Source organism: Acromyrmex echinatior, chromosome 9 (assembly GCF_024713525.1).
Source record: "Acromyrmex echinatior isolate Ae372 chromosome 9, ASM2471352v2, whole genome shotgun sequence".
NCBI lineage: Eukaryota > Metazoa > Arthropoda > Insecta > Hymenoptera > Formicidae > Acromyrmex > Acromyrmex echinatior.
The window spans coordinates 6,350,020-6,377,893 of NC_141860.1; the positions used below are offsets into that span (position 1 = coordinate 6,350,020).

Here is a 27,874-nt window from a genome sequence, read left to right on the forward strand (position 1 = left end):
GCAAATTGACCTGATTATTGCTTGATTTATTTTTCATCATGGATGTCATCGTCGGTTGTTGTACGACGTAAGATAAATCAACTAGTATTTATGTGTATAGATAACGATATTTCTATCGATATTAAAAAAAAAATATGAAAAACGTCGAAGTCCTCGCTTATATCCGTTACTGAATATTACCGGATATTTTATTTCTGATTTTCCTGCGAGGATCTTATCTCGCATATTTTTATCGATATGTGATAATAACAAAGTAATCTATTCAGGAACGCCTTCCTGCCGTAACTGTGAATAATGTTGATTTTTCTTGTACTTTGAAAACTACATTATACACGGGATCATAAGATGTTGCCAACTACATTTATTATTATTTATTTTATTGGCATTTTGATGTACAAAGAAAACAATGAGAGAATTCTTACGACTATTAAGAATTCATATAACGAGCGCAAAAAAGCGCATTTATGATCGTTTTGCATAACAGACATAACGAATGAGTACACAAGTGCGATGTGACTCATTCGATTACTTTATTATGTTAGCTTATTACTTGAACTATGCTATCCGATTTTTTTGTTTCAACGCTACAGATAAAAGCGCAATTTCTCACGATCGTTGTTTCCGCCAAACTGCATGTGTACATAAAATATAAATTATCATTTGGAATTATACTGTGCGTGAATAATCAATTAAACTTTATTAATTAATCAAATTATAGTAATGAATGTATTACACATAGAAAAATATACGTAACATAAATGTCAAAATAATTATACGCAAATCCATCATCCATTACAAATTCAATTAATGTTCAGTTATAACATGTACATGACATGCAAACGTTCCCCTCTAATTTAAGAAATATTAATATTGATATTTATCCAAAAGACTACGCGATACAGATATGTAAAAAATTATATATGTGAATGAACATAGAAATAATTATAGTGCGTGTGATCAAAAGCAACTTGTAGGCCGCCAATATTGCCTAACGTAATAAATTATTAGGTGCGCAACTAAGTTCTCGCTGTTATTTTGATGCAAATACCATAAAAATAACAGCGAGAACTTAGTTGCGCACCTAATACTTAAAGTTAATAAATTACTTAAAGAATTTTTATGATATGAGATAGTCATTTCACGTTTACATCTTGCGCTTCGGATTTTCTCGTATAGAGACATCATGTATATTTATCATTCAATTTTTCTATTCCCTTTTTTAATTACATATGTAAACAATACTTACTTAATATCATATGACAGGTAATTTTATTTGATATTATAAATCAACGTTTTTTCTCGGTATTCACAAGTTTTTAGTTTCGTTCGAGGGTAAAATATTTGTAACAAATTTATGATAATTAAAAATCGTTGAATCTATTCAATTAATTATTATCTTACTTGTAAATAAAGATCATACACCTTGAAAAATTGATAAATATTGATAAATATTGCTATATATTTATTTGCTTATATTTCAGAGATTATAAGTTTAGAATTGAACGTCGTATCTATAGGTCTGTTTCTTATTGCTGCACTTTCTGAACTGATACACACAGTGCAATAAGTTAAAGTGAAACAATACGTTTGTTTCACTTCAACTTATTGCACCAATTCAGAGTACAACAATAAAAAACAAACCTTATAATGTGTAGACACACGTTTTTTTTTATTTTTATTCTTTTAGCTCGCTCAACCATTTACTTCTTAGTATATAATTAATCATTAAAGAAGGCGTTCTCCGCTAGATTATCGCTAGATTAAAATTATTGTATAATTTGCAAGGCTGCTTTAAACACAATAAAATTAATATAGAAATCATTCTGAATTATAGATTTTTTTTCTAACGTTGCATATCATAAATATTATTATATATCGGAAATTATATAATGGAACAATTATGTAATTTCCAATATGTAATAATATTTATGATATACAACGTAATTTCTGATCAGCACAGTATCAAAACAATGATAAATAACAACAGATATCTTATTGAAAATTAAAATTTTGAACGTAAATGAAAGTGATTTCATGTAATATTTTACTCAACAATTGCATATTCCAACTTATTTTTTTTTCATAATTGATCAGATGCGACGAAAATCAATCCTATAATTTACTAACATAATCAATCAGTCATTCATTATACATATATTACCTAATCTCAATATGAAAAAAATAAATATAGAAAAGAAATGGATAATCGGAGCAACGGGATTAATCAGTTCCTGTAGAGAGCACATTCTCGTGCGTCATTTTTATTAAAACATCCGGTAGTGACAAAGAGATTTACGTTACGAGAGAGGTGCGATGCCAAGGTTGACTACAATCCCTCCATTTGTTCTTTCTATTCACTCAGTCCACCTACACACACATACACAAGTTTGCTAAATTTAACATCAAAGTGACGTTTCACACGTGATAGTATTAAAATTGTTCTCCAACGCATTATGATAAAGATGAATGACAGATTATCTGCAAAGATAGCGAATTAAAAAAACACAGGACTCGCAACAACTAATTCGGGATTCGGGATGAGAGGGGAATAGGATGGAGGAGTAAATGAATAATTGCATATACTATATATTTACTCGAAACTTTACAAAAGAAATGCTCTAACGATGTAGATTTCACATTATGAAGCGATGCAAGAAAGATGTAATAAAAAATTGCGATCTCTGTGCTCCAGATAAATAGTGTTTTTTACATCCTTCTCACTCCTTCCTTTCCTCTTCCCTACTTCACATCAAGAAATATCGCTTTGCAATGGTTACAGATAATCCTATATTTCAAGGATGGAAATCGGATGCAAATCTTACTTCTTTATGCAACTCGTATTTAATGACGGAACATTTCTTTTTTGTAGCATTAAACCTGTTCGATAAGCATTGTGTTTATTGGCTCACCTCGATAGGCGGTGATTTATTAGAAACTATTAGAAATTGAAATATTTTTTTCGCCATGTACGACAAACTGTACATTTCGATCGAGATTTAATTATATTCATCACGTAAATAACTATAGACTGCTGTATTCCCCTGATAAATTCATATCCTGATTATATCTCCTCGAAATTATCTATCTGTATTCCTAAAAATCATTTAACTCTAATTCCCAATTCGAAACAATTCTTTTAATCAATGCTCAAAAACTACATTTTTATTGAATTTGTCTTGATTATTTATATCAATTTCATTATGATATTAGAATTAGATTTCAAAAAGGATAACGTCTCAAGTAGACAATTTACATTTAAAAAAGTTCAGTCGAAATGTTTTTATACTGTTCATTAAATAATATTAAAAAATTTATCAATTTTTAAACATTTATTTTTTAGTTTATTATACGATTTTTAACATTTTCAGCATTTTAAAAATAACTGTATTGTTTTAATATTCTGTAAATCAATCTTTAATTGGCATGGATATTCTATAATGTATACTGTATATATCGATACACATTAACTCGTCAATTATTTATTTTAGATATTCAACAGAAAAATGTTTATTACCGACACATGAAACAATAAATGTACCGACATATGGAAATGTAGGAAACGTATGCAATGTCCAACTGTTGTTATAATTGCTCTTTCCAAAGATATGTTATCCATAGTCGTTAGTTGCATTGCCTGCATTGTCGAGTTTTTACCCATTAAGTAATTATCTTCATTGATTCTAATCAGGAGCGTAAAATAAAGGCTGTAGTAAAAAATGAACAACAAATTAACCATTATTTTTAAAAATTGATGATTGCAACTATTTTATACGGTAATAAGTGGCATTCTCTTTTTCAACATTTAACAACATTTTGCTATTGCTTTCTACCTTATTACACAATTACATATTATTGAGTAAACGTGCCAAAACGTATAATTAAAATCCAGGAACAATCTATTTACTTTATTTGCCTTGTCTAGCATTTTTTTGCATCTGAGACGAATATATATCTAAACGTTAAAAAGAGAAAGAATAAAATCGCCTACTCCAAAAAAAACGCCCATAGATGTTTGTACACATTCAATAAAATACAGATCCCTGAAAGCGGACGCTTTGAATGGTTAATGTCCATTTGTACCAATGTAGTTAAATTTTAATCTCGTTCTACAACTAATTCTTCATCTTTTCCTAGTCTCAAGAATAAAGAAAAGATAAAGAGTTTATTTGAACGACGATTAAAATTAGGAAACATGGTAGGAACGGGCACAAGTCAGCCCTGGCGGAGGATGATTCGTAACTCCGGCGCACTTCGCAGCAGCGGTTGCCATGACGACCGTGATCATCCCACTACCTACTATCCGACGTAACCCGTCACTACACCACCACCACCACCGGCGTATCCGTCGAAGAGCAGCGAAGAGGAGCAGAGCAGAGCGCAGAGCAGGTCCCCTCCACGTTGCTACGTCAGTCGCTTGCAGTCGGTTCGTTCGTGTCGACAGGGGTTATCACGCGCACGTTTCGAGCGTTTGGCGTGTGCGTGACCGCGCGGGCGCGCGTGTTGGTGTGTGCGTGTGTATGCGCGCGCGTCGTCGCACCTCCTACATGTTCGGTCGCGTCGTCGACGTCGTCTCGACCTCGGCTCGCGAGATCTCGTCGGATAAACGGCGGCGAGGAGTCCGGTTTTTTTCCGTGGCCTGCGAAAGCGAGATACGCGTTCGGCCACGACATTGAATTTCTGTGCCGCGGATACTCCCTCACGTTCAATAATGAGGGACATGGCAGGTAAGATCGCCGAGTTGAAGTTCGAGGCACCCCTCGCGCGCTTCGAGGAGGAGGACACCGCCAGCCTGAAGAACATGAACATCCTGACAGGTGCGAAAACACCGCCTTGTTTACTACCGCCTGGAGCACAGTGTGCTCAACGACGTTACATTTGGCCATCAGACTTTCATCGTTAGATCTGGGCCATTTTTCGAAATTGGTGATGAACAAACTGGGAGTAACGCGATCTATTATTCCCACGTTAATTGGCATAAATGGTATTGCGTGCTGCTTATTCTTTATCGTAGACAGCTGAAACCTTCGTGGAAATATTATTCAATTATTAATGAATATTGCTCGCACATATACACACACACACACACACACACACACACACACCACATATACACAGAGAGAAAGAGAGAAAGAGAGCGACTACAGTGGTGATGTAATTCTGTACAGGGTCGTGCGACGCACGACCTGAATTTTGATTCTCTGAATATTTCTCTTCGAATAAATCGATCTCTCGTCCTCACGAATGGATTAAGACTAGGTTCCACCAATGTAAAATTAATTTTAATCCTAACTTACCCTTCATCTTTTTTTAATTTTTAAAACTAGAAAAAGATGAAGAGTTAGTTGCACCAAGATTAAACTACATTGGCAGAACGGGCAATTTTTATAAATAATTTTTATAAGTAAATTGAACCGAGATTAAAGTTCATCTCACGTTGATGAAACCTAGTTTAAAAGAGGGAAGAAGTACACGTAGTCCTAGACGCGTTTCTCAGGCATCGACAGGTGTTACGAACCTCGCAATTTCGTACATAGGACACGATATTAATAAATTTTGGGCCTGCTTGGCGCTTTTAGCGCTCGGTGTGTTTAAAAGAATTCTATACTTGCTTGACAGCCAAAACAAATGGAAAAACGATAATGCCGGATTTACTTGACTTATGTCTATTTCTACCAATGTAGATTAACTTTAATCTCGGTTTAATTAACCCCTTATTCTTTTCTAATTCTTGGAACTAAAAAAGTAAACCAAGATTAAAGTTGATTTATTTTATTGTTGTCCATTTCTGTCAATGTAGATTAATTCTAATTTTAATTCAATTAATTTTTCATCTTCTAGTTCTAAAAATTAGAAAAAGATGAAGAGTAAATTAATCTACATTGGTAGGAACGGGCATTAGACCGACCGCGGGTCTTCCTCCGAATTTATTTTTGTCGTTCGGTCACCGTGAAATCGTCGCCGGTTAACGCAGTAGGATTTCTTCGAATTCACTCGAAATGTAGTACAGCGACATTCGAACACAAATTATTTTTCTATAGACACAAGTCCTTGCCACGACGAACCAATTCCACCAAGGCCATTAATTATCGCTGCGATAATAACTGACTCTTTTTATTTCTTTCTAGATCATATATAGGGATACAGATCCCTTTAGATTTTTTCCATTTCTGAGAAAATAATGGCAATCTGTCGAATCTGTGATCAATATTTGCGGTGTGCTGTTTTATATTTGCTTTTCCGATGTTTAATTTTTCCCCGAGGATTTTTTCGTGGACCTTTTCTCTACTCAGGATTATCTGCATCACAAAATTGGACTTGACATGAGAAGAAATATATGTTTATATATATGTGTGTGTGTGTGTGTGTGTGTGCGTGTTTATCTCACTCGAGCGGAATGAGTAGATATATATCTACTCTTATTCGACGAAGACAAGCAGTGTGTCACATCCGATAACGCTCGATATCGCAATGCCGGTTGTCGCAACCTCAGTTCATCTTTGTGTCAAAGTCAAAGTGCGGAATTACATTAATGGTTAAATTTGATCCGAATTTTTTCTGATGAAAAAATAATTGTAACATCAATGGCCATTTGTGACTAAAATTATATATAAAAAGAATTGTCACTAATAGGCGTACCTACTTTGAGAGAAATTGTTTCTTGAGAAATTTGTATTGACATTCTTAAATTCGTGTAATTAAAGCTTGATTTGATGTAAGATTAATTTTAATCTCGGTTTAATTTACTGTTTATTAATTTAATTTACTGTTAATTTAAATTGATCTCATATTTTGATTGAACTAGGCCTTAATAACTCGGATTCAAGGATGTTAATATAAGTTTCTCCAAAAAACAATTTCTTTCAAAGTATGCTTATTGTTGGCAATTTTTTTTGTATATTTTAATCAACAAATGACGTGACATCGATATTAGTTTTTTTTTTTTTTTTTTTGAAGAAAATTCGGATTCAAAAACCCTTAACATTATGCTGCACTTTGGTATTGAATCGAAATAAAAGTTAATCTTACATAGAACCGAATCTAACAATAAGAGATATATTTTAGCATATTTTTATTATATTATCACATCTTTGTATTTTTTCTTTATCGTTTTCTCAAATGTGCAGAACAATTATTGGATGCCAGTCTGGATGCAAATTTCGGCGAGAACTGTAACGCGAATGAGCCGCCTACGACACACGAAAGCGGCACCGACATCCTCCAGGAAGGAACGTTCAGCCCGTTCAGCGGTAGTCTCGAGGATCTCGTTAACACCTTCGACGAGAAGATCACGTCTTGCTTCCGCGATTATGGCACTGACGTGGAATCATTGGCTCCGGTGCAGGTGCGAACGCAGGAGGAGATCATGAACGAGTGCCAGTGAGTCGTTTATCGCATAATTGATACTTATCCTAATTATCTCAAAGCATCTATCGAGACGAGATTATACATAAGGGATAATCTAGTGGTATCACTTTTAATCCCTAATGTATACGATTGAGACACCAACGTAACTTTAATTTTAAGCGAGGCTTCTAACTCTTCCTTTTTGTCTATATCGGCTTAAAAAAAAAAGAAATTTTTAAGCTGAGATTTTTAAGCTGTCAAAGTAACGTTGGTGCAATCGGATCTGAGTCATTTGTGTCCTAAGCATTCCTTTTTTTTGAAGTAGGGACATTTGGCTAAACAATAATCTCTATCTTTTCCTATTTTTATAACACACTACTTCATAAATACTTTCTAGAAATATAAGAATCACTTAATAATTTTTGTAAACTTGTAAAAGTATGTTTATCCAGGACATGAACTATCCATCGTAGATCGGTTCTTTTTAGCTAAAGTTCTTCATCTTTCTTCCACGTTGGAGAAAAAAAGAGAAAATATGAACTATGCAAGAAGATCAACTGAAAAGAACAAGCCTTACGTAAAGGACCTAGAAATCTTGTAACAAAGTTTGATTACTAGATGGTTTGATCTCATCTGATCAAACATTTGATTAGAGTTATTTTTGTCAACTTCAGTAAGTTGGAATGAATAAGTATAAATTAGAATAAGACAGTATATTGAAAAAATAGTATATATACTCTTCTTTTTCACTCTCATTTTGACTAAATTGTTCGTGATAGAGTTTCTAAAGGACTGGGATGTCATCGCGTGTATTAAAAATTGATAATTATATAGGTAAGAGTTTTCATCGTCGTTAAAAATCATCATCGCGTGCGCGTTTGACTCCATTGACGCAATTATTTTGATCAACCCTAATTAACTGTATTCATACCGTGGTCGCAAATCTTCATGCGTACAATCATGCGGTTTTTCGGTTTGTATAACGAAAACCCGGTTATGAGTATACCGGTTTCATTGCGTAGAGTACACACGGGAAATAAATCAACGACGTGTCGACGACGCGTAGAATACACGCTCGGCTGAGAAAATTACTAGGTAAACGCGTGCGTATTAAAATCAACGTTTACGTTTTGCGGACTCGGTTCCCTCACGATTCCGTTTCTTAGCTGGAAAGTGACGATTGCTACAGCGGAAATAATCACTTATTGCATTACCTGTTAACCCGTTTGCTCGTCATAACACGCATGATACATAATACGCAATAACGGGTAGCATTCCTATCCAGAGAGTAGAACGCGGTCCAGTAATCTATCTTTCATCTTGATTACTCCTCGCTTACTCACACTCTCTCTTTCTTCTTGTACTTCTCTTTAAAGCACGTCAGCAATTTCATTTAATGCTCCGTTTAATGCGGTGCTGCAGTATAGTGCAACCCAATTAGATGTATGGTTTCACATTTGTATCAGCGAAGCGTTTACTTGAGACTTGTATTAAAAATGTTCGAAATCGTTTTATATGTGACATAGTTTTAAATTAAATTACTCATTAAAAAATGTCATTTTATTGCTAAGAAAAGTTAGAAAGTTACTCATTTTTCTTTCTTTTTTTTAAGTAACGGTTATCTTTAACAAAGAATATTTTCTTGATAATGATCTTAGTAGACATTAATTAGTTACCAACTAAATATTTTCTAAATATAAATCTATATTTATTTAGTACAAGAACCATTAATTTGATTTAACAATCTTTTTTTTATTGAATAAATATTTATTTATACGGTAAATAAATATTTAGTTGGCACTACTTAAATGAATATTAGTTAAAATTTAGTACATTTTTTTCTTATTGTTAGTGTAGAGTTCAGAATATATATTTTGAATTAATTTGATGTTTGTGAAACTTAAGCTAGATTTACGAATATGTGAACTTTTGAAATATCTGACACAAGTAATTATTATTTACGTACAGTATGTATTTTTCTGTGTGTGAACTGCAAGGTTCTTCCTTTGCTATATAGATCATGAATGTTCATTTAGTGTGAATCCCAATGCAACGTTTTGATCTTGTCATTTGAGAACAAACGTATTTTTTAAAAAATGTAAAACGAATAATAGAAAATGTAATTTCTTCTTGATACTCGACAGTAATCGATTTCCCAATGGAAGAAGTGTGTCGACACCGTCAGTACTCTCTACGCGATATTTACGGCATATGTTGCAGCTTTCTCTCCAAAGTAGCCACAGTGTCGTCGCTTGATATATAAAAACGCATCTCGATTTTAATTCAAATATGAACATTTCCTTAATGCAGTTGTTTGACAATAGAATTACTATTTTGATACTATTTTTCCGCGAAACGTTAATATCCATTTATCTATTAATTTTGAGTAAATATTGTAGATAAAAGACATTAAATAAAATGTATGAATTATCTCGATGAAAATAATAAGACGCTTATAAATTCAAGAATCCATTGTCTTAGCATTTTTAATTTAATATTGTAGAATTTAAAGAAGATTTAATTGAATTTTAATAATTAATATGTATTTTTCTAATAATAATACTTGGTGACACACTTTATATTTGATAGATCTTCTAAATCTTCTTATCGGCTATGAACGCATATTTCTAAGTAGCGAGTTAGATTTTTCAAGGCAACCTTGACGAACATCTCCGGCGAGACATGTTAACGTAGGCACGATTCGAGCTGCGTCATAGACGATAGTTAGACTACATAGTTTACTCAATACGATATGACGTAATTTTTAATATGATGTCATTTCTGATTTAACTGACAAAGTAATCCGTCACTTTCCCGATTCTCTTAATTCCATTTATTAAACTGACATTTTATCTGAAAGTTTTGGAATATTAATAAAATAGACATTATAATTACCTATGCAGAAAAAGTACTAAATTTTGATAAATATTTGTTTGAATAAATAAACATACATTTATTTGGTATATTTATTGTACAATATTTGGTAAGAACTATTAATGTAACTATTACATATTTTATTTTCCGTAAATAAATGTTATATTCAAATTATTATTTATTAAAATTTAGTACATTTTCTCTCAATGTAAACATGTACAATACAACGTTTTGGAGTTTGCTCAGTTTTATTTCTTTTTTGGATTTTTGGTCATTTTGAGGGGTCGAGGCTTCACGCTGCCATAGATCTTGGCAAATATTTTAGTCGCAGAGTGTAAATTACAGTCGCATGCTCACAGACAAGGCAAGGCTGCACGTCCTAACGAGCATAACCAAGCAACAGCAGGTGAAATTCAACGAAGCGCGAAATTGTCTCTTCTTCCGCGCGCAACCACGCACAAAGCTGTTAAATTTACATTGGATCATTCGCCTCATCATCCGCCGTCGTGCGGAAGTATTGCGCGATTTTTGATCGGTTCGTTAATTTCTTATACAGCCTTTGCAAGTGCGCGAGATAAACCATGTATGCACTGGGTTTTTTTTTAATATGTCTTCTATGGTCTTCATTTTTGTTGTTTACCGATGAAAAAGAACATTGCATATTTTTTTATTAAATTGCAAGAAGATTTTAAGAATTTAGCTGTTCAGGAATTCATGATCACGAGTTGTGAAAGAATCCGCTTTGGAAAGAAAAATATTGCAGCTCAAAACATGGGCGTAGTCAGGATTTTGTTTAGAGGAGCAAATTGAAATTGAAATTTTTTAATCTGGGGGAAGGAGGATGAACTGTTGAATCTGTTTCGTCTTATATTATTTTTTCTAATTAATTGACAAGAAAAATTATAAAATATAAATTATAAAATATCGCATATTTAATTTACTATAATTTACTTTATTTTTCTCTTTTAAAATTATATAAACTGTTTCTTCGAACTAGAAAAATTAAATGTACAACACTAACTGTCTTGAATTCTCAGAAAATCTTTCTATAACTTTCTCCAATTCTTTCTGTTTTTCTAAAATTAATTTCTTGCTAATATTCATTAAACATAATCTGTAAATTCTTCTGTAATTATTTTTGTTCTCTTTTAAGATTTAGAGAAGAAGGCACACAGCCTGGCTACGCCCATGAAATTTACGCCCAAATTTAAAGCAGATTGCAATAAATGAAAGAAGAATCACTCCAAATAAACACAATGGACAGGTATCTTTTCTACCTTTCGAGATTCATGATTTGTTTCGAACAAGCGATCTCAAGTGCCAGTTGATCGACTCCGATTTACCATGGCGTTATGAAAGGGCGTTTGGCGAGGGTGGCATTATTCAAATGGCACGTTCTCTCCATTCCGGTGACTAATAAGGTCATCGACCTGATTGTGATTGCGACAAAGCCACGGTAGCGATGTGAGGGCACACGTTCGTGAAGCGCTTACATTCTCCATCGTATATTACGCTGTTCGTCGCGATCCAACGCGTTTAAACGCAGTTTCCTCGTAATTTTCCAGCCGCACTTTCTAGCGCGAGGCTGAACGCGGCGTCCAAGTACTGGCCGCACCGGAAACGCGTGTCGAAGATTAATAAATCCCCTTAATGATTTGCGTGGACACGGGTCATCATCGCGTGCGACCGATATAAGTGTAAGTTTCCCAGAAACCAAATTGATTCGTTTTTTTTTAATAAGAAGTAGAGAAAATTGACAAAGCATAAGCTATATAATATATTATACAATTACCCCAATTATTTTATAATATTAAAATATTATAAAATGTGTAAAAAGTGGAATTTCAGTGGTCAGTTTGGCTTTCGAGTTTTATGTTGAATGTTATATAGAAATTAATATATTTTTTCCGGAAATAATTACTATATATGTATATAATATAAAAATATGTATGTAAAATTTTTTTTTCTTTTTTTTCATTAATCGACTTGCATCAGATTTGATAGAAAGAAGTTTGAAGTCATTTCCTTAACTGATCATTATGTTTCATAAGTGTTTTGATATTAACGAAAACGCATGACATGAAAATTTAATCTCTGTTTTGCTCCTTCGTTCGTATTGAGCTATACCACCCTCCAAACAGAGGGCGAACGTCAATATCGGCGCGCACGCGCTTCAGATAGCAGCGATCACATTTACGGGGTGTTACAGGGATAAATTTATACGCGAAGGCTCTATATATATATATATATATATATATATATATATGTATATGAAAATTTATCTGATTTTAATTAAGAAAAAACCTATAATTTTTTAAATATTCTCTCTCTCTCTCTCTCTCTCTCTCTCTCTCTCTCGTGATTTTGTAGGAAGCAAGTGAATTTAGAAGAACTGATAAGAGCTATTTGTGCAAAATTGCGAAATCCCCATTTTTCGAGATTAAGCTAATTTTACATCACTCAGCTTTCTTTTATCCTTTCTTCACTGTTTTTTGTGTTCAGAGATTAAAAATTAGCTCGTACTTCGTATGTACCGGTATAAAAATGTCTGGCCTTTTCGATATGAACAACGTGTACACTGGAGATAAAGCCACTTTACATTAATCAGGGACTCAAGTAGACTGAGTTGACCTCGATTTATTAACCCACGGCATCAAATGGTCGATCAATGCGTTGACTCTTTGATATCCGTTGCTGCCGTTTTTCTTTTTCTATACATAATAAGTACATACATACAGACACATGCGAATTTTAAACAAAATAAACGCCGAAATATCTAATATTCCCAATATAAATATAGATTTTAATGACTTTACTTGCTTAAAATATTTCTTTATACCATTTTTTTAAACAAAAATTAAAAGTTTTTAATTTATATATTTTACATTTGAATCTAAAGAATTCATATGTAAGTAAAAACTGATTTGAACTTTCTGAGAAATATTAGTTAATAGAAAAATAAGAAATTGTAATCTTTCTGTCGACTGTCCATTTAACATTTGGAAAAAATACAAGGAAGATTCATAAAACGCGAATATTTAGCGAAACTGAGAAATATTTTAAGAAAGAGACAGAGCTTTAGACGATTTTTAAAATACATGGTTTCTATCGCCCATCGACTGCGAGAGACATTTGAAGGCGAAGCAATAAAGGAAGTTAATGATCGATTGATATTTCAGTTCCTGAGGATATTACAGGTCTCTGAATGTCGTTTTTGCTGCTCGGCTCCCAGATACATTGTTCGCAAATTCGCGCCGCGAGGATTCTTCGCTCTGGTCGTTCTTCGCATGAAAAATTACTTCCTTTAGAAAACAATATGTATTATCGCCGTAACGTCATTGACTTACGTTTTGTTTGCACTTGATTAAATGTCTTATCTATGCAGTGCGTACACGTACAATGCGTAACGCAGGAAACGCCCACAGCCTGCAATGATTCACGCGGCGTCCTAGAAAGTCTGTCGCTCTCATCATCATAGAGGGTGTCTCAAATGTGTCCTAATGGAAATGCTCACACGGATATTGTATTAATGATATAAACAGGCGCGATATTAAAAAGACGAAGACTCCTCCTGAATGAAAAACCTGTCTCTGACGACAACTATATATAGAACGTTCCAAATGCGTGTTTCTACATTGTAGAATAACATTGGCACGACTCAATAGATAATATCGTGGCATTATATCATCCTCATTGGAACATCTGCATTTATTGATCGCGCATTACACGTCATGTTCTTGTAATATCTCGTAAATCATGTCCTTCACGCTAAAATTACGCGACATTTCTATCATACGTTCTCATTAACCTTTAGATAGATGCCGGAAACTGTTATGACATCTCTGTGAGCAAACATTTTCTTTATCCATTGTATATATGCAAAAAAAAAGAGAAAAAGAGAGAAATTAGAAAATACAATTTACAGGCAGTCCCGCAACTTTTTGCTAAGCGCTTTTGATAGAAGAGACTAAACTGAGTCGAAAAATCCTCTATTTTATAATTTTCACAATAGTTAATGAGATTAATTAAAAATTGCCGAATATTGGTCTTCAATAATTTTTTACTCAAATACTATTTACTCAACTTTACAGAAAAACAGCAAGAGATAAAAATTGTTTATTTTCTTCTCATAGAGCTTTAAGAATTTTTTATCAATTTTTTAGTATTATATTTTCTTATTGGCAACTATTTTTACCAACATGAGAGAATGCGGTATTTAAAGATTCTGAAAAAATTTTTAGAATTTTATAAGAAGAAAATAAACAATTTTTATTTCTTACTCTTTTTCTGTAAAGTTGATAGTATTTGAGTAAAAAATTATTGAAAACTAATTATTCAACGATTATTAGTAATTCAACGATTTTTAGTAATTAATATCTTGTTAACTATTACGAAAATTGTAAAATGATGGAAGACTTTTCAACTCAATTTAGTCCGCTCTATTTACACAAAAGCAGCAAAAAATATTTATCTATCAGAATAAAAAATTGTGAAAGGAAAAAAAATAAAATAAAATAAAGATTTAAAAAAGTGTTCTGAAATAATATCGTTATTTTGGTATTAATAAAATAATTAACACCATTATGTATTTTTGATTATTTATGTCATTTTAAAGTTAAAGCTATAAAACAATTCCCTCTTATACATTCAAGAAAATTATAGACTTGTTACAAAAAATCAACTACATGCTTCAGAATTTTTCAAATTAAAATTAAAATAAAACAGAGAAGATGCGGTAATTCTGAATGAAACATTCAGCAGATGAGCGATAAAAGTCGATGACACATTAGGTACATTTAAAGTACATTAATTTCCTCGACTAGAGAATACTGTGAATTAGAGGATATGAATCATCTGAAGATTCCACATCTATTTACGTATATTAAATGATATAAGCTTTTAATGTAAGCGATTGCTAAGATCAAGCGAACAATTACCCTTAGAAAACGCCAAGAGATTCCTTGCATGTTAATAACAGTATATGTTCAACATTGTATTTTTTACAGGATGTGGTGGACGATTACCGGAACTTTCGGGAATATATTACCCATCGACTGGAGCAAATCCTACGCGCGGAAAATGCATATGCCCGCTTTGAATTTGAACGAAGCACCTACTTCGACAGAAAGGTAGATATGTTTGTTTTTTGCACATTTGATTATTTGTCACAAGTATAATTATTCGTGGAAAGTTTACTTTGTAGCGATTATACACATTTTTAAAAACAAATTTTCTGATTTCGCCTCCTCTCGTTTCCTCACATCGGCTCTAATGTTCGTAAATTCATACTTTCGTTTCAATATTTTCGTTTTTTGTTCTCTATAGACCCGAACTAGAAGATTTAAGTAGCGAAGACGAGGCAGTTGCCACAGATTTGGACATGCATGCTTTAATCTTATCCAGCAGTACCGATACTCACAGTCCGGAAGAGCCGCTGAAGACTGCAGAGGAAGTTCTTCGCGAGATAGATGACATAATGCAGGTATAATCTTGGCGTAATCAAATATTTTTGCCGATATAATAATAACTAAACGAGTGATTAATTATTTGCATTTTGTCGCTGCCGTTGTAGGAAAGTCCGTCAATGGAAAGATCGCCGGATTCAGAGGGTTCTTTATTGGACAGCGATGAGGCTTTGGAAAGAAGTAGAGAAGTACTTGGATCACCACTTCATGAAAAAAGTATGTTTTTAAATAATAATTATATGACATAAAAGTATTCATGTTAAATATAATGATATAGAAATCATCAATTAATTTTTAAAATAAAAACATTATAAAATGTTGAATGTATTTTTAGAATTAAAGCAACTTTCCTCCAGCCAACTGACTGAACTTCTTGGAGAAATGGAATCCTTGGTTGCGGCTTTGAGCGAAACACTGATCGCTGAGCTTGCGCTTCGAGACGAATTAGAATATGAAAAGGAACTCAAAAACCAGTTTATCTCTTTACTGTTAGCTGTGCAAAATCGACGTAGGCAGCATCATGTTACAAAGAAAAGAAATCAAATGCAGAATGGTACTAGTCCGTTACCACAACATAGGTCTTTGCAGGAGCCGAAGGTATACCACTATATAGAATTGCACTTACATAGTAAACATTTTACGCATTCATTTATTAACCGTTAAATTACGAATATTCTTTTACAGAAAATTAAATCTTTAATTTAAAAAGTTTTCAGTAATTTAATTGTACAATTTAGAGAAAATGGAAATTTTCATTTTTATAGTACCTGACGACCGTTATTCCATATCATACAGATAGTGGTCCGCCAGACAATCAAGCCTTGCAAGTACTTATTAAAAGTAAGTATTTAATTAGAATTTTGTATCTAACTACACATATCAATGTATATGTTCATTTGCAGTATTAAAGGCCATTAGCGAGGATAGCCCGACAGTACCCACTTTACTAACAGATTATATACTCAAAGGTAATTAGATTTTCAATTCAGTTTACTAAATCCTATTGCAAATATTAACAATTTTTCAACTTGAACGTTATAAATCATGATCGATAAACATTTTTGAAAAGTATTTACAAAATTACTATTCCGGTTTCAGTGTTATGCCCAACTTAAGGCAAAATATATGGAAAAAAATGAAATGTCAACAAAATACCATGTGCTCTCTTCTTCTTGCCAGTACGCTTTCAGCCGTTATTGTGCCGCATGTTATTGCGTAATTAGTTTATAAGTTATACTTCAGTCACACACTCGATTATTATATTGGCTGTAGAAGTAGATAAGGTCTCCGATATTCTATCTAGTCTTAATTTATACATTACGATATGTATATTACTTGCTTAAGATATCATAAGTATATATTTTTAATAACTCGTATAACATATATTATTGACTCGCGTAAATCGTACGTCGTTTTCGGACAGTTTTCATATTTATATTGTACCATGACTCAATTCAATTTTTTGTATATTTTTTCTTGTACATAAGAATCCCGAGGGTAAGCTTTTATGCAGAGTCATCGCAAAGTCAGCACAGAGCTCCTTATGTAGGGTCTTACAAAATGCTACTTGTGTAGATCGATTTCTATTTAAGGAATTCGAATTAGTGTACATTGTTGTAACGCTAGCTAGTATCTAGAGATACTCCATTCATCAATATATATCAGCTCAAAGAGTGAAAATATTGCAGTGACGGTCAGTTAAATCACTTGCCTCACCATTCGATAATGTAATTGTTCTCACGCAACGCGCAAAAGCTCGGAACACTGTGTTTGTTAAAGTAAAAGAAAAAAATTAAACGACTTCATTGCTCTCAGATATAATTTTTGTTAACTCAATTATATCGTTACTTGTCCTTATACCTTGATTCCTCCACCGCGATTTTTTTTTTAATTACATATTTCAGAATTTAATGTGTATATATATGTATATATATTGTGCAAATATTACATTTTATTACTAGAAAAAAATCAGAAATAAATATTTAGTTTGACGTTATCATTGCCATTAAGTACGATTACAAACCATTATACGATTACAAATTTTAAAAGTTAGCTTTCACAAGAGTATCGTACAGGACATTGCGGGGCTAGACAACTAGGTTGATAACAACACTCTGGACCTCGACGATACCATTTAGATGTCTAAAAGTAAATTATATAATTATATGGCGTATCTACTGTAAAGTACAATATATATCCAAAATTTATGTGATAATATATTGATCTGTAATAAAAATTCTGCTAGTTCGCTTTAAATGATTAAACTCATTAAAAGAGTGTATACATACACCCTGTCGAACATAGCTGCGGCCAGGAGAGGGAAACGTTAAGTCCGATCCGACCTCAAGCATATTGGAAGCTTTCAAAATTACAGCAGTCGAACAGTAAGTAACCAGAGGCCTCTTTGTAGGAAATGTCCAGGCTGGTTTACATTCACTGGGACTAGGCTTAACATACCATGCTTCAGGATCATATCTACGATCGTATTTAACACACATCACCGGTTTATCGCTGCGTCTGAAATTAATCAAGGTGTTTCTTTTATTTTTGTACAGTCCTAGTCGAATTTTTCCTTAAGACCAGCAATTCATCAATTTAAGCCTTTGTCATTTTTTAAATAAAATGCATGTTTTCCTCACAAAGAATCCATTTTTGCAAAGAGACACTTTAAACGTTGTAACTCTTGGCCGGCGCTACATGTTCTGTTAGAAAAGCCCCAGTTTCCAAGCGCTTCTGCCACACCGGTGCCACAGCCTTTGGAAAACTCATAAGTACATGGCGTTTCCAGTGCTGCCATTTCCTCCGAATAAATAATAAATACTTGTCAATTTTACACACTTAAAAATTTCATGCACAAATGTTGTTCTACAAGGAAGAAAATAGATCCATTGGCTATTTGAATTGTGAAGTTTGTTTATATGCAATTTTCGAACTTCTTTTTAAACAGTCGCATAAGTCTTCACAAAAACACATAAATTCATACAAGCCAATGAATTCGATAAAACAATATATCAGAAATTTAATTTGATTCTTACAATGAATGTACCTTTATTTTAATCTAACAATAATATAATGCAGAAGAATATATGCATATATATCACATACACACACACATACATATACATATATATGTAAATATATATACATATATATTTATGAATAATAAATTTATATCTAAATGATCTAATAATAAAATAGTCCATCTTTTTGAGTGATTCTCAATATTTATATCTTATATCTAAATTATATCTTATACAGTGCATTGACGTAGAATGTCGCATCAAAAATTGTTTATATGACATCGATTTTATATGTCGATTTTTGTGTTATTATCTCCATCGATATTCATGAACCTATCACTTCTGACTTTTAACACGGATTGCAAAACCACAATTAAACAGTAGTACACTGAAATTAATATTTTCACAATAAGTAATTCATTATAATAAATTATAATGTGTGTGTATATATATGTATATAAATTATGATATTTTACCATGTATAAGAATGGCTTACTGTCATTTATTCAATTTTTCCATCAATGTAAGCCTTTATAGCAGTCTGGCATTCTATGGAACACCAATGTTGAATTAATAAGTATGTTTCTGATTCAAGTGCGGCATCTAATTTTTTTCGTAGACTGTGACGTAGCAGAGCCTTTGTTGCCTCCATGGACTAAAAAAAAATAGATTTTTTTTTATTTAAAAAAATGATTAGTGACTTAAAAAATTATAATTGTATACATATGCAGAAACGATTCTCTTATTTTACAATATCCTATACAAATACTTTCTTTTATTTTCTTTGTTAAATCTGTGTTTATCAAATTTATTAAAATATGTGCAATATTGCAGAAAACATAGTTTTTATTATCAACATTTTGATTTATCATATCTTCATATTTCTGTATCTTACAAATGACGCGAAGACAATGAATATTAAAATATTTCGTAATTACGAGTCATGTGGGTGGTCACACATAGAATCAAGAATATACTAGCTGCCATTTGCGTTAATATAATCTTGCTTATGACAATCGGATTTAGCGCAGTCAAGTATGCACACGATTGTAAATATGTTTATCAAAACTTGTTTTTTCGTTTCTCTGATAAGCGCAAGTGTCAGTATATACACGACAATTAGCAGTAAAGCTAATAATATTACGTTCAAGTATATGAAAGGAGTGCGTATACGAAAATATACTATATAAATATAGTTCTTGTAAATGAATAACGGCATAAACGACAAATTTCTTGAATCAAAACAGGTTGAAGGAGAAAGCGATTTACACGACTGTGAACCTTACGAGGTATGCAATGTAATTCACGACCGATTTTGGATGTCTAGATTGACGGAAAGGCTTTGCCACTGTCCCAATGGGAGCGAATGTCCGTGGCAATGGACAAAAACTTTTGATAACTCAACCATGTTCCTCAATAATAAATCCATTCTGAAGGTATCGAAAAGATTAAGTATCTAAAAAAAATCTTTTTTAAACATTTCTGGCGTTACGTTTCCTGATACAGTTCTGTACGCAATTCACGGAATTGGAGACATGCGCGCATAAACAAGAGGCAGTGATAGTACATGGGGAAGGTGATACGAATAATAATTATATAATACCGTACAATGTGACAATGAATTGCGTATGTCCACAAACACATTACTGGAAGTTGCAAAAATACACATACAAAGAGCATGGTATTGTTCAAATATTCAGATGTGTCAAGGTATACATTTTATATGTGTAATATAAAATATGCACAGAGAGAAAATCGTTTCTGCATTTTACGAGTTAATTACAAGTATTTCCATTTTCATAAATCTGCATAATTTATACACACTTTTTGTTGTATAATTTATAATATATAAAACCATTAATTCTCTCCTGTATTCTCTGAAAAGAAAAATACTTGAACCATGCAGGAATAGACAAGATTTATAATTTTATTTTATTCTGATAGTAGTATTTAATATTCTTTCATTTATCACACACATGTTTATTAAATCTGAACTTTTTAATGCAGAAAAGAATGTGCGAGACTTTGGAGTTTTGCGGCTACATACGATCTGATCTATATTCAACATATTATAGATGTACTTGTCCAGAAAAACATTTATGTGTTTTTAAAAATAAGACACAAGTAAATGTACAGGAACTGCTCTACTCTGGACCTGCTTATATGGCTTATTGTTACCGTTATTAAATACATAAAACTATTATAATTTAATGAATATAAAAAATTTTAAAGTTTAGTAATATTACGTAAAATGTACGTAAAATACAATATATATCTCGTAACATATTAGGTGTAGTAAAAAGAAATCCATTATTTTTCCAATAGATGGCTTTAGTAATCTGTATCTCATCTACGCGTGATACAGATTACTAAAGCCATCTATTGGAAAAATAATGAATTTCTTTTTACTACATCTAATATATTGCAAAAACATTAATAAAAGTAAAATCAAGAAACATTGTTATACATATGTAACTTACCTGTGATGATTGATCACTCATAGCTCTTAACGATGGTAATAATTCGACTTGAAATCGATCAGGCCATAAAACTCGAGTGACGAGACCGGCTCTTAATGCTTCACTTGCTGTTAGAGTTCTTCCACCCAAAAGAAGTTCACTTGTCTATCGAAATGTGTAGATGTTACTTTTCTATTATTTTCATGTTATGTTATAAATGCTATAAAAAGTTGCTTACGACTTACAATTGCACTGCCTAGTATGTGTGACAGAGTAAAGACTGCAGCACCTTCAGCAATTTGTCCTAATTTCCCGTAAGGCGTACAGAACGTTGCTTTATCACTAGCAATTACAAGGTCAAAAAGAGGCAACATTGTCACTCCAAGTCCAATTGCTGCACCTTGTACGCCAGCCACTATAGGTTTATTGAAAGTAGCTAAACTTTTTATAAAATCCCTAAAAAGAAAAAAAAATTCAATAAAATAAACTATATATAAAGTATTACATCAACTATATAAAGTATTATATTAAATTGTGTTTACACAAGTTTAAATACATACTTGACAGCATGTGCCAACTCTTGAGCGACGGATCGTCGTTCATCCTTATTTGAATGCAATAATGTTGAAAGATCAAGACCTTCACAAAAGCTTGTACCCGTAGATGTTAAGAGTACTACCCTACATTCGTCATCTCTTTTTAATATCGACAGAGCCTCTTTGAATTCTTGCATTACCTTAATATCATTAAAGAAATTATGTTTAGCAGTTTATAACGGATTTGGAGATTATCTTAAGTGCGAGACTACTTACTTGTAATGAAAGAGCATTTCTTATTTTTGTTGAAGAAGATGGCGTAAGTATCAATTGTACAAGATTACCATGTCGTCGCACATTTATTTCCTTATTACTGAATTGACTTTGCATTTCCGTTTTCATTTTGTTACTATCTATATCCAATGTTTTCATGTTTGTATTTACTGAAATATTGTATGATATTTAACACATAGTTCATATCAAATTGTTTTTAAATTATTTTTAATGTTTTTTCACATGGAAAAGTAAATAAATTATTATATTTTTTAGTTTTACAAAAAAAAAATATTATTGAGATAGAAGTGTTTACCTTTACCTTTGCTCTTTCGCGTAGTCGCACCATTTCTGGCATTGACAACTGAAAGAGCAGTAGCTGCTTCAGCAAGACAAGCAGATAATTCATCTTCATTTTTCAAAGAATCCTCAGCATTATCAAGCTCATTTGCCCTGGCAAAAGTCACTTTGCTTCTCATAAGTTTTTTGCTCTTCGCTGTTACCTTCCCTGGTACTGCACCATTCGATGATCGGGTTGTAACTTTACTCGAAACATTGTCTTCAACTGCGGGAATGTTTTCCTGTTGCTTTCCGATCTTGTCCATTTTCTTGATTTCCGATTTCTTACCAGGACGTACGACATTAACTTTTTCTTCCGTATTATTAACAATAGTATTGCTGGCAACTGTAGTAGTTGTAGTAGAGATGGTACTGGTATTAGTAACAGTAACATCGGTATCAGACTTTTGTATAATTTTCTTCTTTTTCTTCGTATTATTAATTTTCTCATCTTGTGAATCTCGTCTCTTTTTAGCAGATCTCAACGAATGAACTGTTCCGTCTTCCGACTTGACAGCTTCTGTAGATTTTTCAGGTGCATCAACGCTAACTCTGGGACTTCCAGATGCACTCGAAAATGAACTAGAAGAATGTCTCCTGACGATAATGGACGCATCAGCCGCATTTCGAATCTTTGCGGGAAGAATAAATTCCGTGGGTGATGCAGAAGTTTTTGGTGACGAGACCTGTTCTACCTTTTTATCTTGAACATCATGAATCATCGTTCTTTTCGACCTCGGTGACACTTTTGTGACATCTGCAGTCGTCGACGTACGTAATCGCAACACAGCGTTGCGAACCAATTTTTTTCTGATTTTAAGTTCACGTTGCACTTTCTGCAGGTCCATTACTTTCGCTCGTGACTTTGTGATAGGAACCAGGCGTTTTCTATCCGGCTGCTCTACATCGTACAGTAAATTGACAACACCTTCGTCTTGCAACAATCTATCTATCTCATTTATATTCTTCTTCTTAGGTTTCACGTCACTGGATGGACCTTCGGGCGTCCGCTTTAGCGATTTTGAGACAGCTTTCGGAGGTGTCTTCTTCGGCGACGGAGTCAGTTTAGTTTTCAGCTGAACAGATTTCTTATCAGTTGGCACTTTTTGGCGCAGCAACTTCTTGACTACCATTTTCTTCTTAGCTATCGATCCTTTTTTAGCAAGACCAGGTTTCGACCGTTTTGAAGAAGAATCTTCAATTTTATTAGAAACCGAATCTATTTTATTCTCAGACTGTTTACCCGCTACTTCTTTCGTGACAATTTTCTCATTATTTACAGCAACATTCGTCGTATCGCTTGTCGTAACATGATTTTCAATCGTCGAGCTATCACTAGAGGCAGACTTTTCTTCCATTTGTTTCTTATTTATTGAAACTTTACCTCTATATACTTTCTGCCGTTTTATCGTATTTTGTTCGTGCTCCCTTGCTTTTTCGGTAGGTTTACGTTTTCTGCCTGATCTCGACTCTTCTATTCGTATGCTTATCTGCTCTTGATTTTTTTCGTGAGATAAAAGATTCAGATCAATACCAACAGATTTTGCATTTGGTTGCGTATTTTCACTCGCTAAATCTATATTAGCCTCCTTTCGCTGTGCAGCAAGCGAACCTTTCGCGACAGTCGTTGCATCCTTAGATGCTTTACCAGACGCTGCTCGGAATGTTTTCTTTTTCCGCGGTGGAATCTTCTTGGACGGTGATATGGGCAATTCAAGGAGTTGTTTCAGCGCCAATTCTCGTTCAACTAACGGATCGAGTTTTGGTGGATTGCTTTGTTCGGAGTGCTCCATGGTATTTGATGCTGTTTTGCTTTCTTCTGTGAGAACTGGTGGCTTCAAAATAGACCAATCAGGATCAATGTCACCCTCTAAGATGGCCAATAGTTCTTTGTTGTCAGAATTACTATCTTTGCCAGCTTCCGTTGTTGTATTTTCTGCTTCCTTTTTATCACAGTTTTCCGATGCTGATGACACAACAGAAGAGGGAAGTGGATTTGAAGAAGCGGTTTGCTGTGGCAATGGTATAAGTTTTGGTATTGGATTTACTGTGCTACCTCCCAATTTACTAGACAGCCTTTGCGTCAATTTTTTTACAAAGAATATGTCTGGTCCGCGGGATGTCTCTACGCTCTTCTGCTTTTCGCGAAAACGTTCCTTCAATACCTCTGTTACTTCTGCTGGCGACGCTATCTGACTGGTTAAATGCCGAGCGCGGCTTTTAGGAACTGTAGTGTCGTGCGGCGACGCGATAACCGGATGCGTATCCATACTTCGTGAAGATTTGTTCACAGGTGGCATAGGAGAATTCGTTTCATCTTTATTCAATGACATTGCATCCTTATTAATAGCTTTGTTTTTCTTTTGATTTTCTGTTTCTTCAATTGGCTCCTTCGTTGTACTCTTCTCAATTGTACTCACAATATTATGTGTCTCATCATATTCTTTATCTGCAGAAGAGACTTTTTCTTGGAAAGTTACAACTGATTCACTCGAAACAGTCTGGTCCGTCTTTGCCTCATCCATTAGGCTTTTTAATTCGATCTCGACAGAGTCTTGCACCTTTGAACTTGATTGCGTATCTTCATCCGTATTCTCAACACCCCAATCGTCAAATATATCTTGGATAAAGTTTCTTTTCTTCGTCGATGAATCCACTGCTGATACTTTATTAACAGAGGTATCATCTTGTTTATGCTCAATTATCTCCTTAACAGTATTTTTATGGGTATTTTCAATTTGTGATAGATCTGTTGTTGACTCAACTGCTGACTCAACTTCTGTAATTATGATTTTCTCATCTATAATAATAGTGACATCTTCTTTATCTTCTTTTCCAGAATTAATTGAAGTTTTATTATCAGTTGTTTTTACTTTAATATTTTCATCATTTACACTTTCGTCTATTGCAATTTTCCCATCAATTAGTTTTATAGATTTCGTATCACATTTATTACTTTCTATATAGTCCATATTACTTTGTTTAAATTGTTCGTCAAGAGGAGCTATGACTTCTGTTACTTCTATTATGGTATCGTCATTTTCTTGGCTATAATGAATTAGATCAATTTCATCATTCCCATGGTCAGATTCCACAATTTGTTTTTCTTGCAAAGTAACATTTTCTTGGTTGCATTCCTTATTAGCATCTTTCTCTTCTAAAGTAACGATAATATCCGCTGATGCATCAGTCGCAACTGGTACAGTCTCTACTACTACAACTACCTCTGTTTCTTCTTGCACTAATTTAGTTAGTTCAGCATTAGTTGCCGAATTATTCTGATTATTATCGTTATCATGCATTTCCTTGATTGTTTCTTCAACTGACTCACATACGTCATGACTCTGGCCCCCATGTTTACTAAGTCTAGACTCATCTGGTAATACATCCTGCTTATCTCTGGAATCGGATTGATTCGCGTCTTCTATTATATTACAGTCATTTTCTAGACTATTCGTTGCCTCCTTCGTCTCTGTTGTCTCTTTTGCCTCTGTTGCCTCCGTTGCTCCTTCATCTTCTTTTATTATTTTAGATTCAGTTATCACATTTAGGCTTTGGTCTTCCTCATTGGACAAGTGTTGTGATTCATGATTCGAATTTATCTTATCTTTTAAATTATAGATTTGGATCTCTTCTTGTTCTGATTTATATATCTCCGTGTTTGGCTCCGTTGATTCAGATTCCACTTGATTACTGGTGTCATCAATTTCTTTAGCTACCTCTTTAGATACCTCACTGTTGCTTGTCTCTATGTAATCTTCCGACTTAACTATTGTACGAATATCGGTATTGTCTACTGTCAATATAGATTCTGACGGTAGCTTGCACACCTTTGGAAAATCTTGATCACATTCTGCAGTGACTTTTATATCTTGTTCAGTGATCTGAGCTACTTGTGTGTCATCCGTTTGAATCTCGTGAACTGTCAAGACAGACGAGTCTGATTGCTCCATGGTAAAATACCAAGATACTCCAAACTTTTGTTACTAAATCATACGGTTTCCTGTTTTACAAGAAAATATCATGTATTGTATAATTATGAAAATAATATAAATCTCATGTATTGTATAATTATGAAAGCAGCCATAACCTAATAAGTATAATCTTGTACAAATAATCCCGTGATAATCCATATAGTAACACAATTGATCTTATAAACGAAATGTAAGTTGCAAGTGGATAAGGCTAAAATCTAATGTACAATTTATTTAACTAATGGTAAGCTTTAATTCATATATAAAAAGTAAGCGGTTCAAAAATCTGTTTTTTATAGCTGAACTAATGTATACTTTTGAAACTTAAAATAAACAGATATATATTTGATGATATTTGACGAAAGTGATTTGATAAAAGTTTCAGTACAGTCCAGTGCAGAAATAAAAAACAAACCTTATGACAGCACGCGAGCAAACTTGACTAATACAAAAAGAACAAATAGCGTAGTGGTCAATATCCCCTCTACCAAGCCATCCTACCGATTTAAGCGATATTCCGAAAACACGAAACTCAATGAACGATCCAAATGGCAGTATGTGACAAACTCACCGTGAAACGGAAATGTGTCCATACTTATTGTATTCCAGTGAGAATCACATGATACACGCCGGTCTTCTAAGAAAGCGGCTGCGCGATCCCTCACGTTACCCACAAGATCCCGTTATCCGCGATCGTGCGGAGCTTAATTGGTCTTATGGAAAAAAACAATTATCACGAAGAGTCCAAACACTATGTTTACAAGAACAAGCCAGGAGCCACGCGCCGTAGACGTGCGTAGACGTAACTTGAATATTATCCCTTGAGTCAAACCTTACGATCGCATATCACTGATACGCCCTCGATATCGATTATCGTGCGCAGGATGAACGATACGCAATTCTACAGCTTCCGTGAAACAGCTCCGGTTTAACGTTGATTAACGTACGCTAGTTATCTCTGCTCAGACTCAGACCCGCTACACACGCGACACACTAATGAATGACGATTACGTGTGATTTACATGAAATACTAAATTCGGTTGGCAACAGTTGCCTACACTGCCCCGAGTGATCCCGAGCACCCGAGGCCCAAGCTCCAAGTTTGGTAGAAATGGCCGCAGCATAGACTCTTAAGGTGCCTTTTCATGCGCAACACGCTGCGGTAATTATTCAGATTAGTTATCACACTTCAAAGATCAATGAAATTAAGCTTCTTCGACACGTTTTTGCATGAAAGAATCAGGCAGAAAAATTTGTCGCTCTGCCCCGCGAAATATTAGGCATTAAAATTGACGATTATTGAGGTTAGAAAATCTGTCACATAGACAAAATAATGTCTATAATGTACTGTCATAGTATATACAGTAGCGCAACTCTCTGTCGGTATTTTGTTACCGTGTTAGTGTCGGTCAAAATGGAGTGCGCAAAATAAGTAAGTTGTCTAATATAAAATAAGTAAGTTCTCTAGTAGTAAAACGCCATCTGAATTTCTTTCTCAATTGCTTTTTATTTTTTCGCTTTCTTTCTCTAAGTCGTTTGTATGAATATCAAATAAAAAAAATCTAAAATTAAAAATAATAGATTCTAATA

General features: G+C 33.5%; 4 protein-coding genes across 6 annotated transcripts; 2 read left to right on the plus strand and 2 right to left on the minus strand.

Annotated features, from left to right (window-relative positions):
- Positions 1-4,338: 4,338 nt before the first annotated feature.
- Positions 4,339-17,504, plus strand: Unc-76 (fasciculation and elongation protein Unc-76). Its single transcript, XM_011064616.2, has 9 exons — positions 4,339-4,814; positions 7,125-7,377; positions 15,225-15,347; positions 15,544-15,700; positions 15,791-15,899; positions 16,018-16,280; positions 16,448-16,523; positions 16,586-16,651; positions 16,782-17,504. Exons 1-9 carry the CDS (start codon positions 4,709-4,711, stop codon positions 16,796-16,798), a joined length of 1,170 nt encoding a protein of 389 aa, XP_011062918.1. The 5' UTR covers positions 4,339-4,708; the 3' UTR covers positions 16,799-17,504.
- On the minus strand, positions 17,133-18,559 carry LOC105151097 (uncharacterized). Its single transcript, XM_011064617.2, has 3 exons — positions 18,323-18,559; positions 17,972-18,200; positions 17,133-17,825 (listed from the first exon to the last, which is right to left on the minus strand). The coding sequence occupies exons 1-3, from the start codon at positions 18,478-18,480 to the stop codon at positions 17,733-17,735; spliced, it is 480 nt and encodes a 159-aa protein (XP_011062919.1). The 5' UTR covers positions 18,481-18,559; the 3' UTR covers positions 17,133-17,732.
- Positions 18,560-18,701: 142 nt separating this feature from the next.
- On the minus strand, positions 18,702-27,349 carry LOC105151095 (HP1 and insulator partner protein 1). Of its 3 annotated transcripts, XR_015546194.1 has the most exons (9): positions 26,856-27,349; positions 22,288-26,313; positions 21,975-22,141; positions 21,723-21,898; positions 21,408-21,618; positions 21,184-21,327; positions 20,528-20,580; positions 19,180-19,358; positions 18,702-19,091 (listed from the first exon to the last, which is right to left on the minus strand). XR_015546194.1 is itself a non-coding variant. In XM_011064615.2 (8 exons), the coding sequence occupies exons 2-7, from the start codon at positions 26,261-26,263 to the stop codon at positions 19,206-19,208; spliced, it is 4,821 nt and encodes a 1,606-aa protein (XP_011062917.1). In that variant the 5' UTR covers positions 26,264-26,313; positions 26,856-27,337; the 3' UTR covers positions 18,702-19,091; positions 19,180-19,205. The 3 variants fall into 3 exon arrangements, 2 of the variants coding, with proteins under 2 accessions (XP_011062917.1, XP_011062916.1); XM_011064615.2 differs by lacking the exon at positions 20,528-20,580 and having other exon boundaries at positions 22,294-26,313; positions 26,856-27,337; XM_011064614.2 differs by lacking the exon at positions 20,528-20,580 and having other exon boundaries at positions 26,856-27,336.
- Positions 19,688-21,409, plus strand: LOC105151094 (uncharacterized). The gene is made up of 4 exons (XM_011064613.2): positions 19,688-19,866; positions 19,951-20,139; positions 20,210-20,413; positions 20,711-21,409. Exons 1-4 carry the CDS (start codon positions 19,741-19,743, stop codon positions 20,888-20,890), a joined length of 699 nt encoding a protein of 232 aa, XP_011062915.1. The 5' UTR covers positions 19,688-19,740; the 3' UTR covers positions 20,891-21,409.
- Positions 27,350-27,874: the final 525 nt, after the last annotated feature.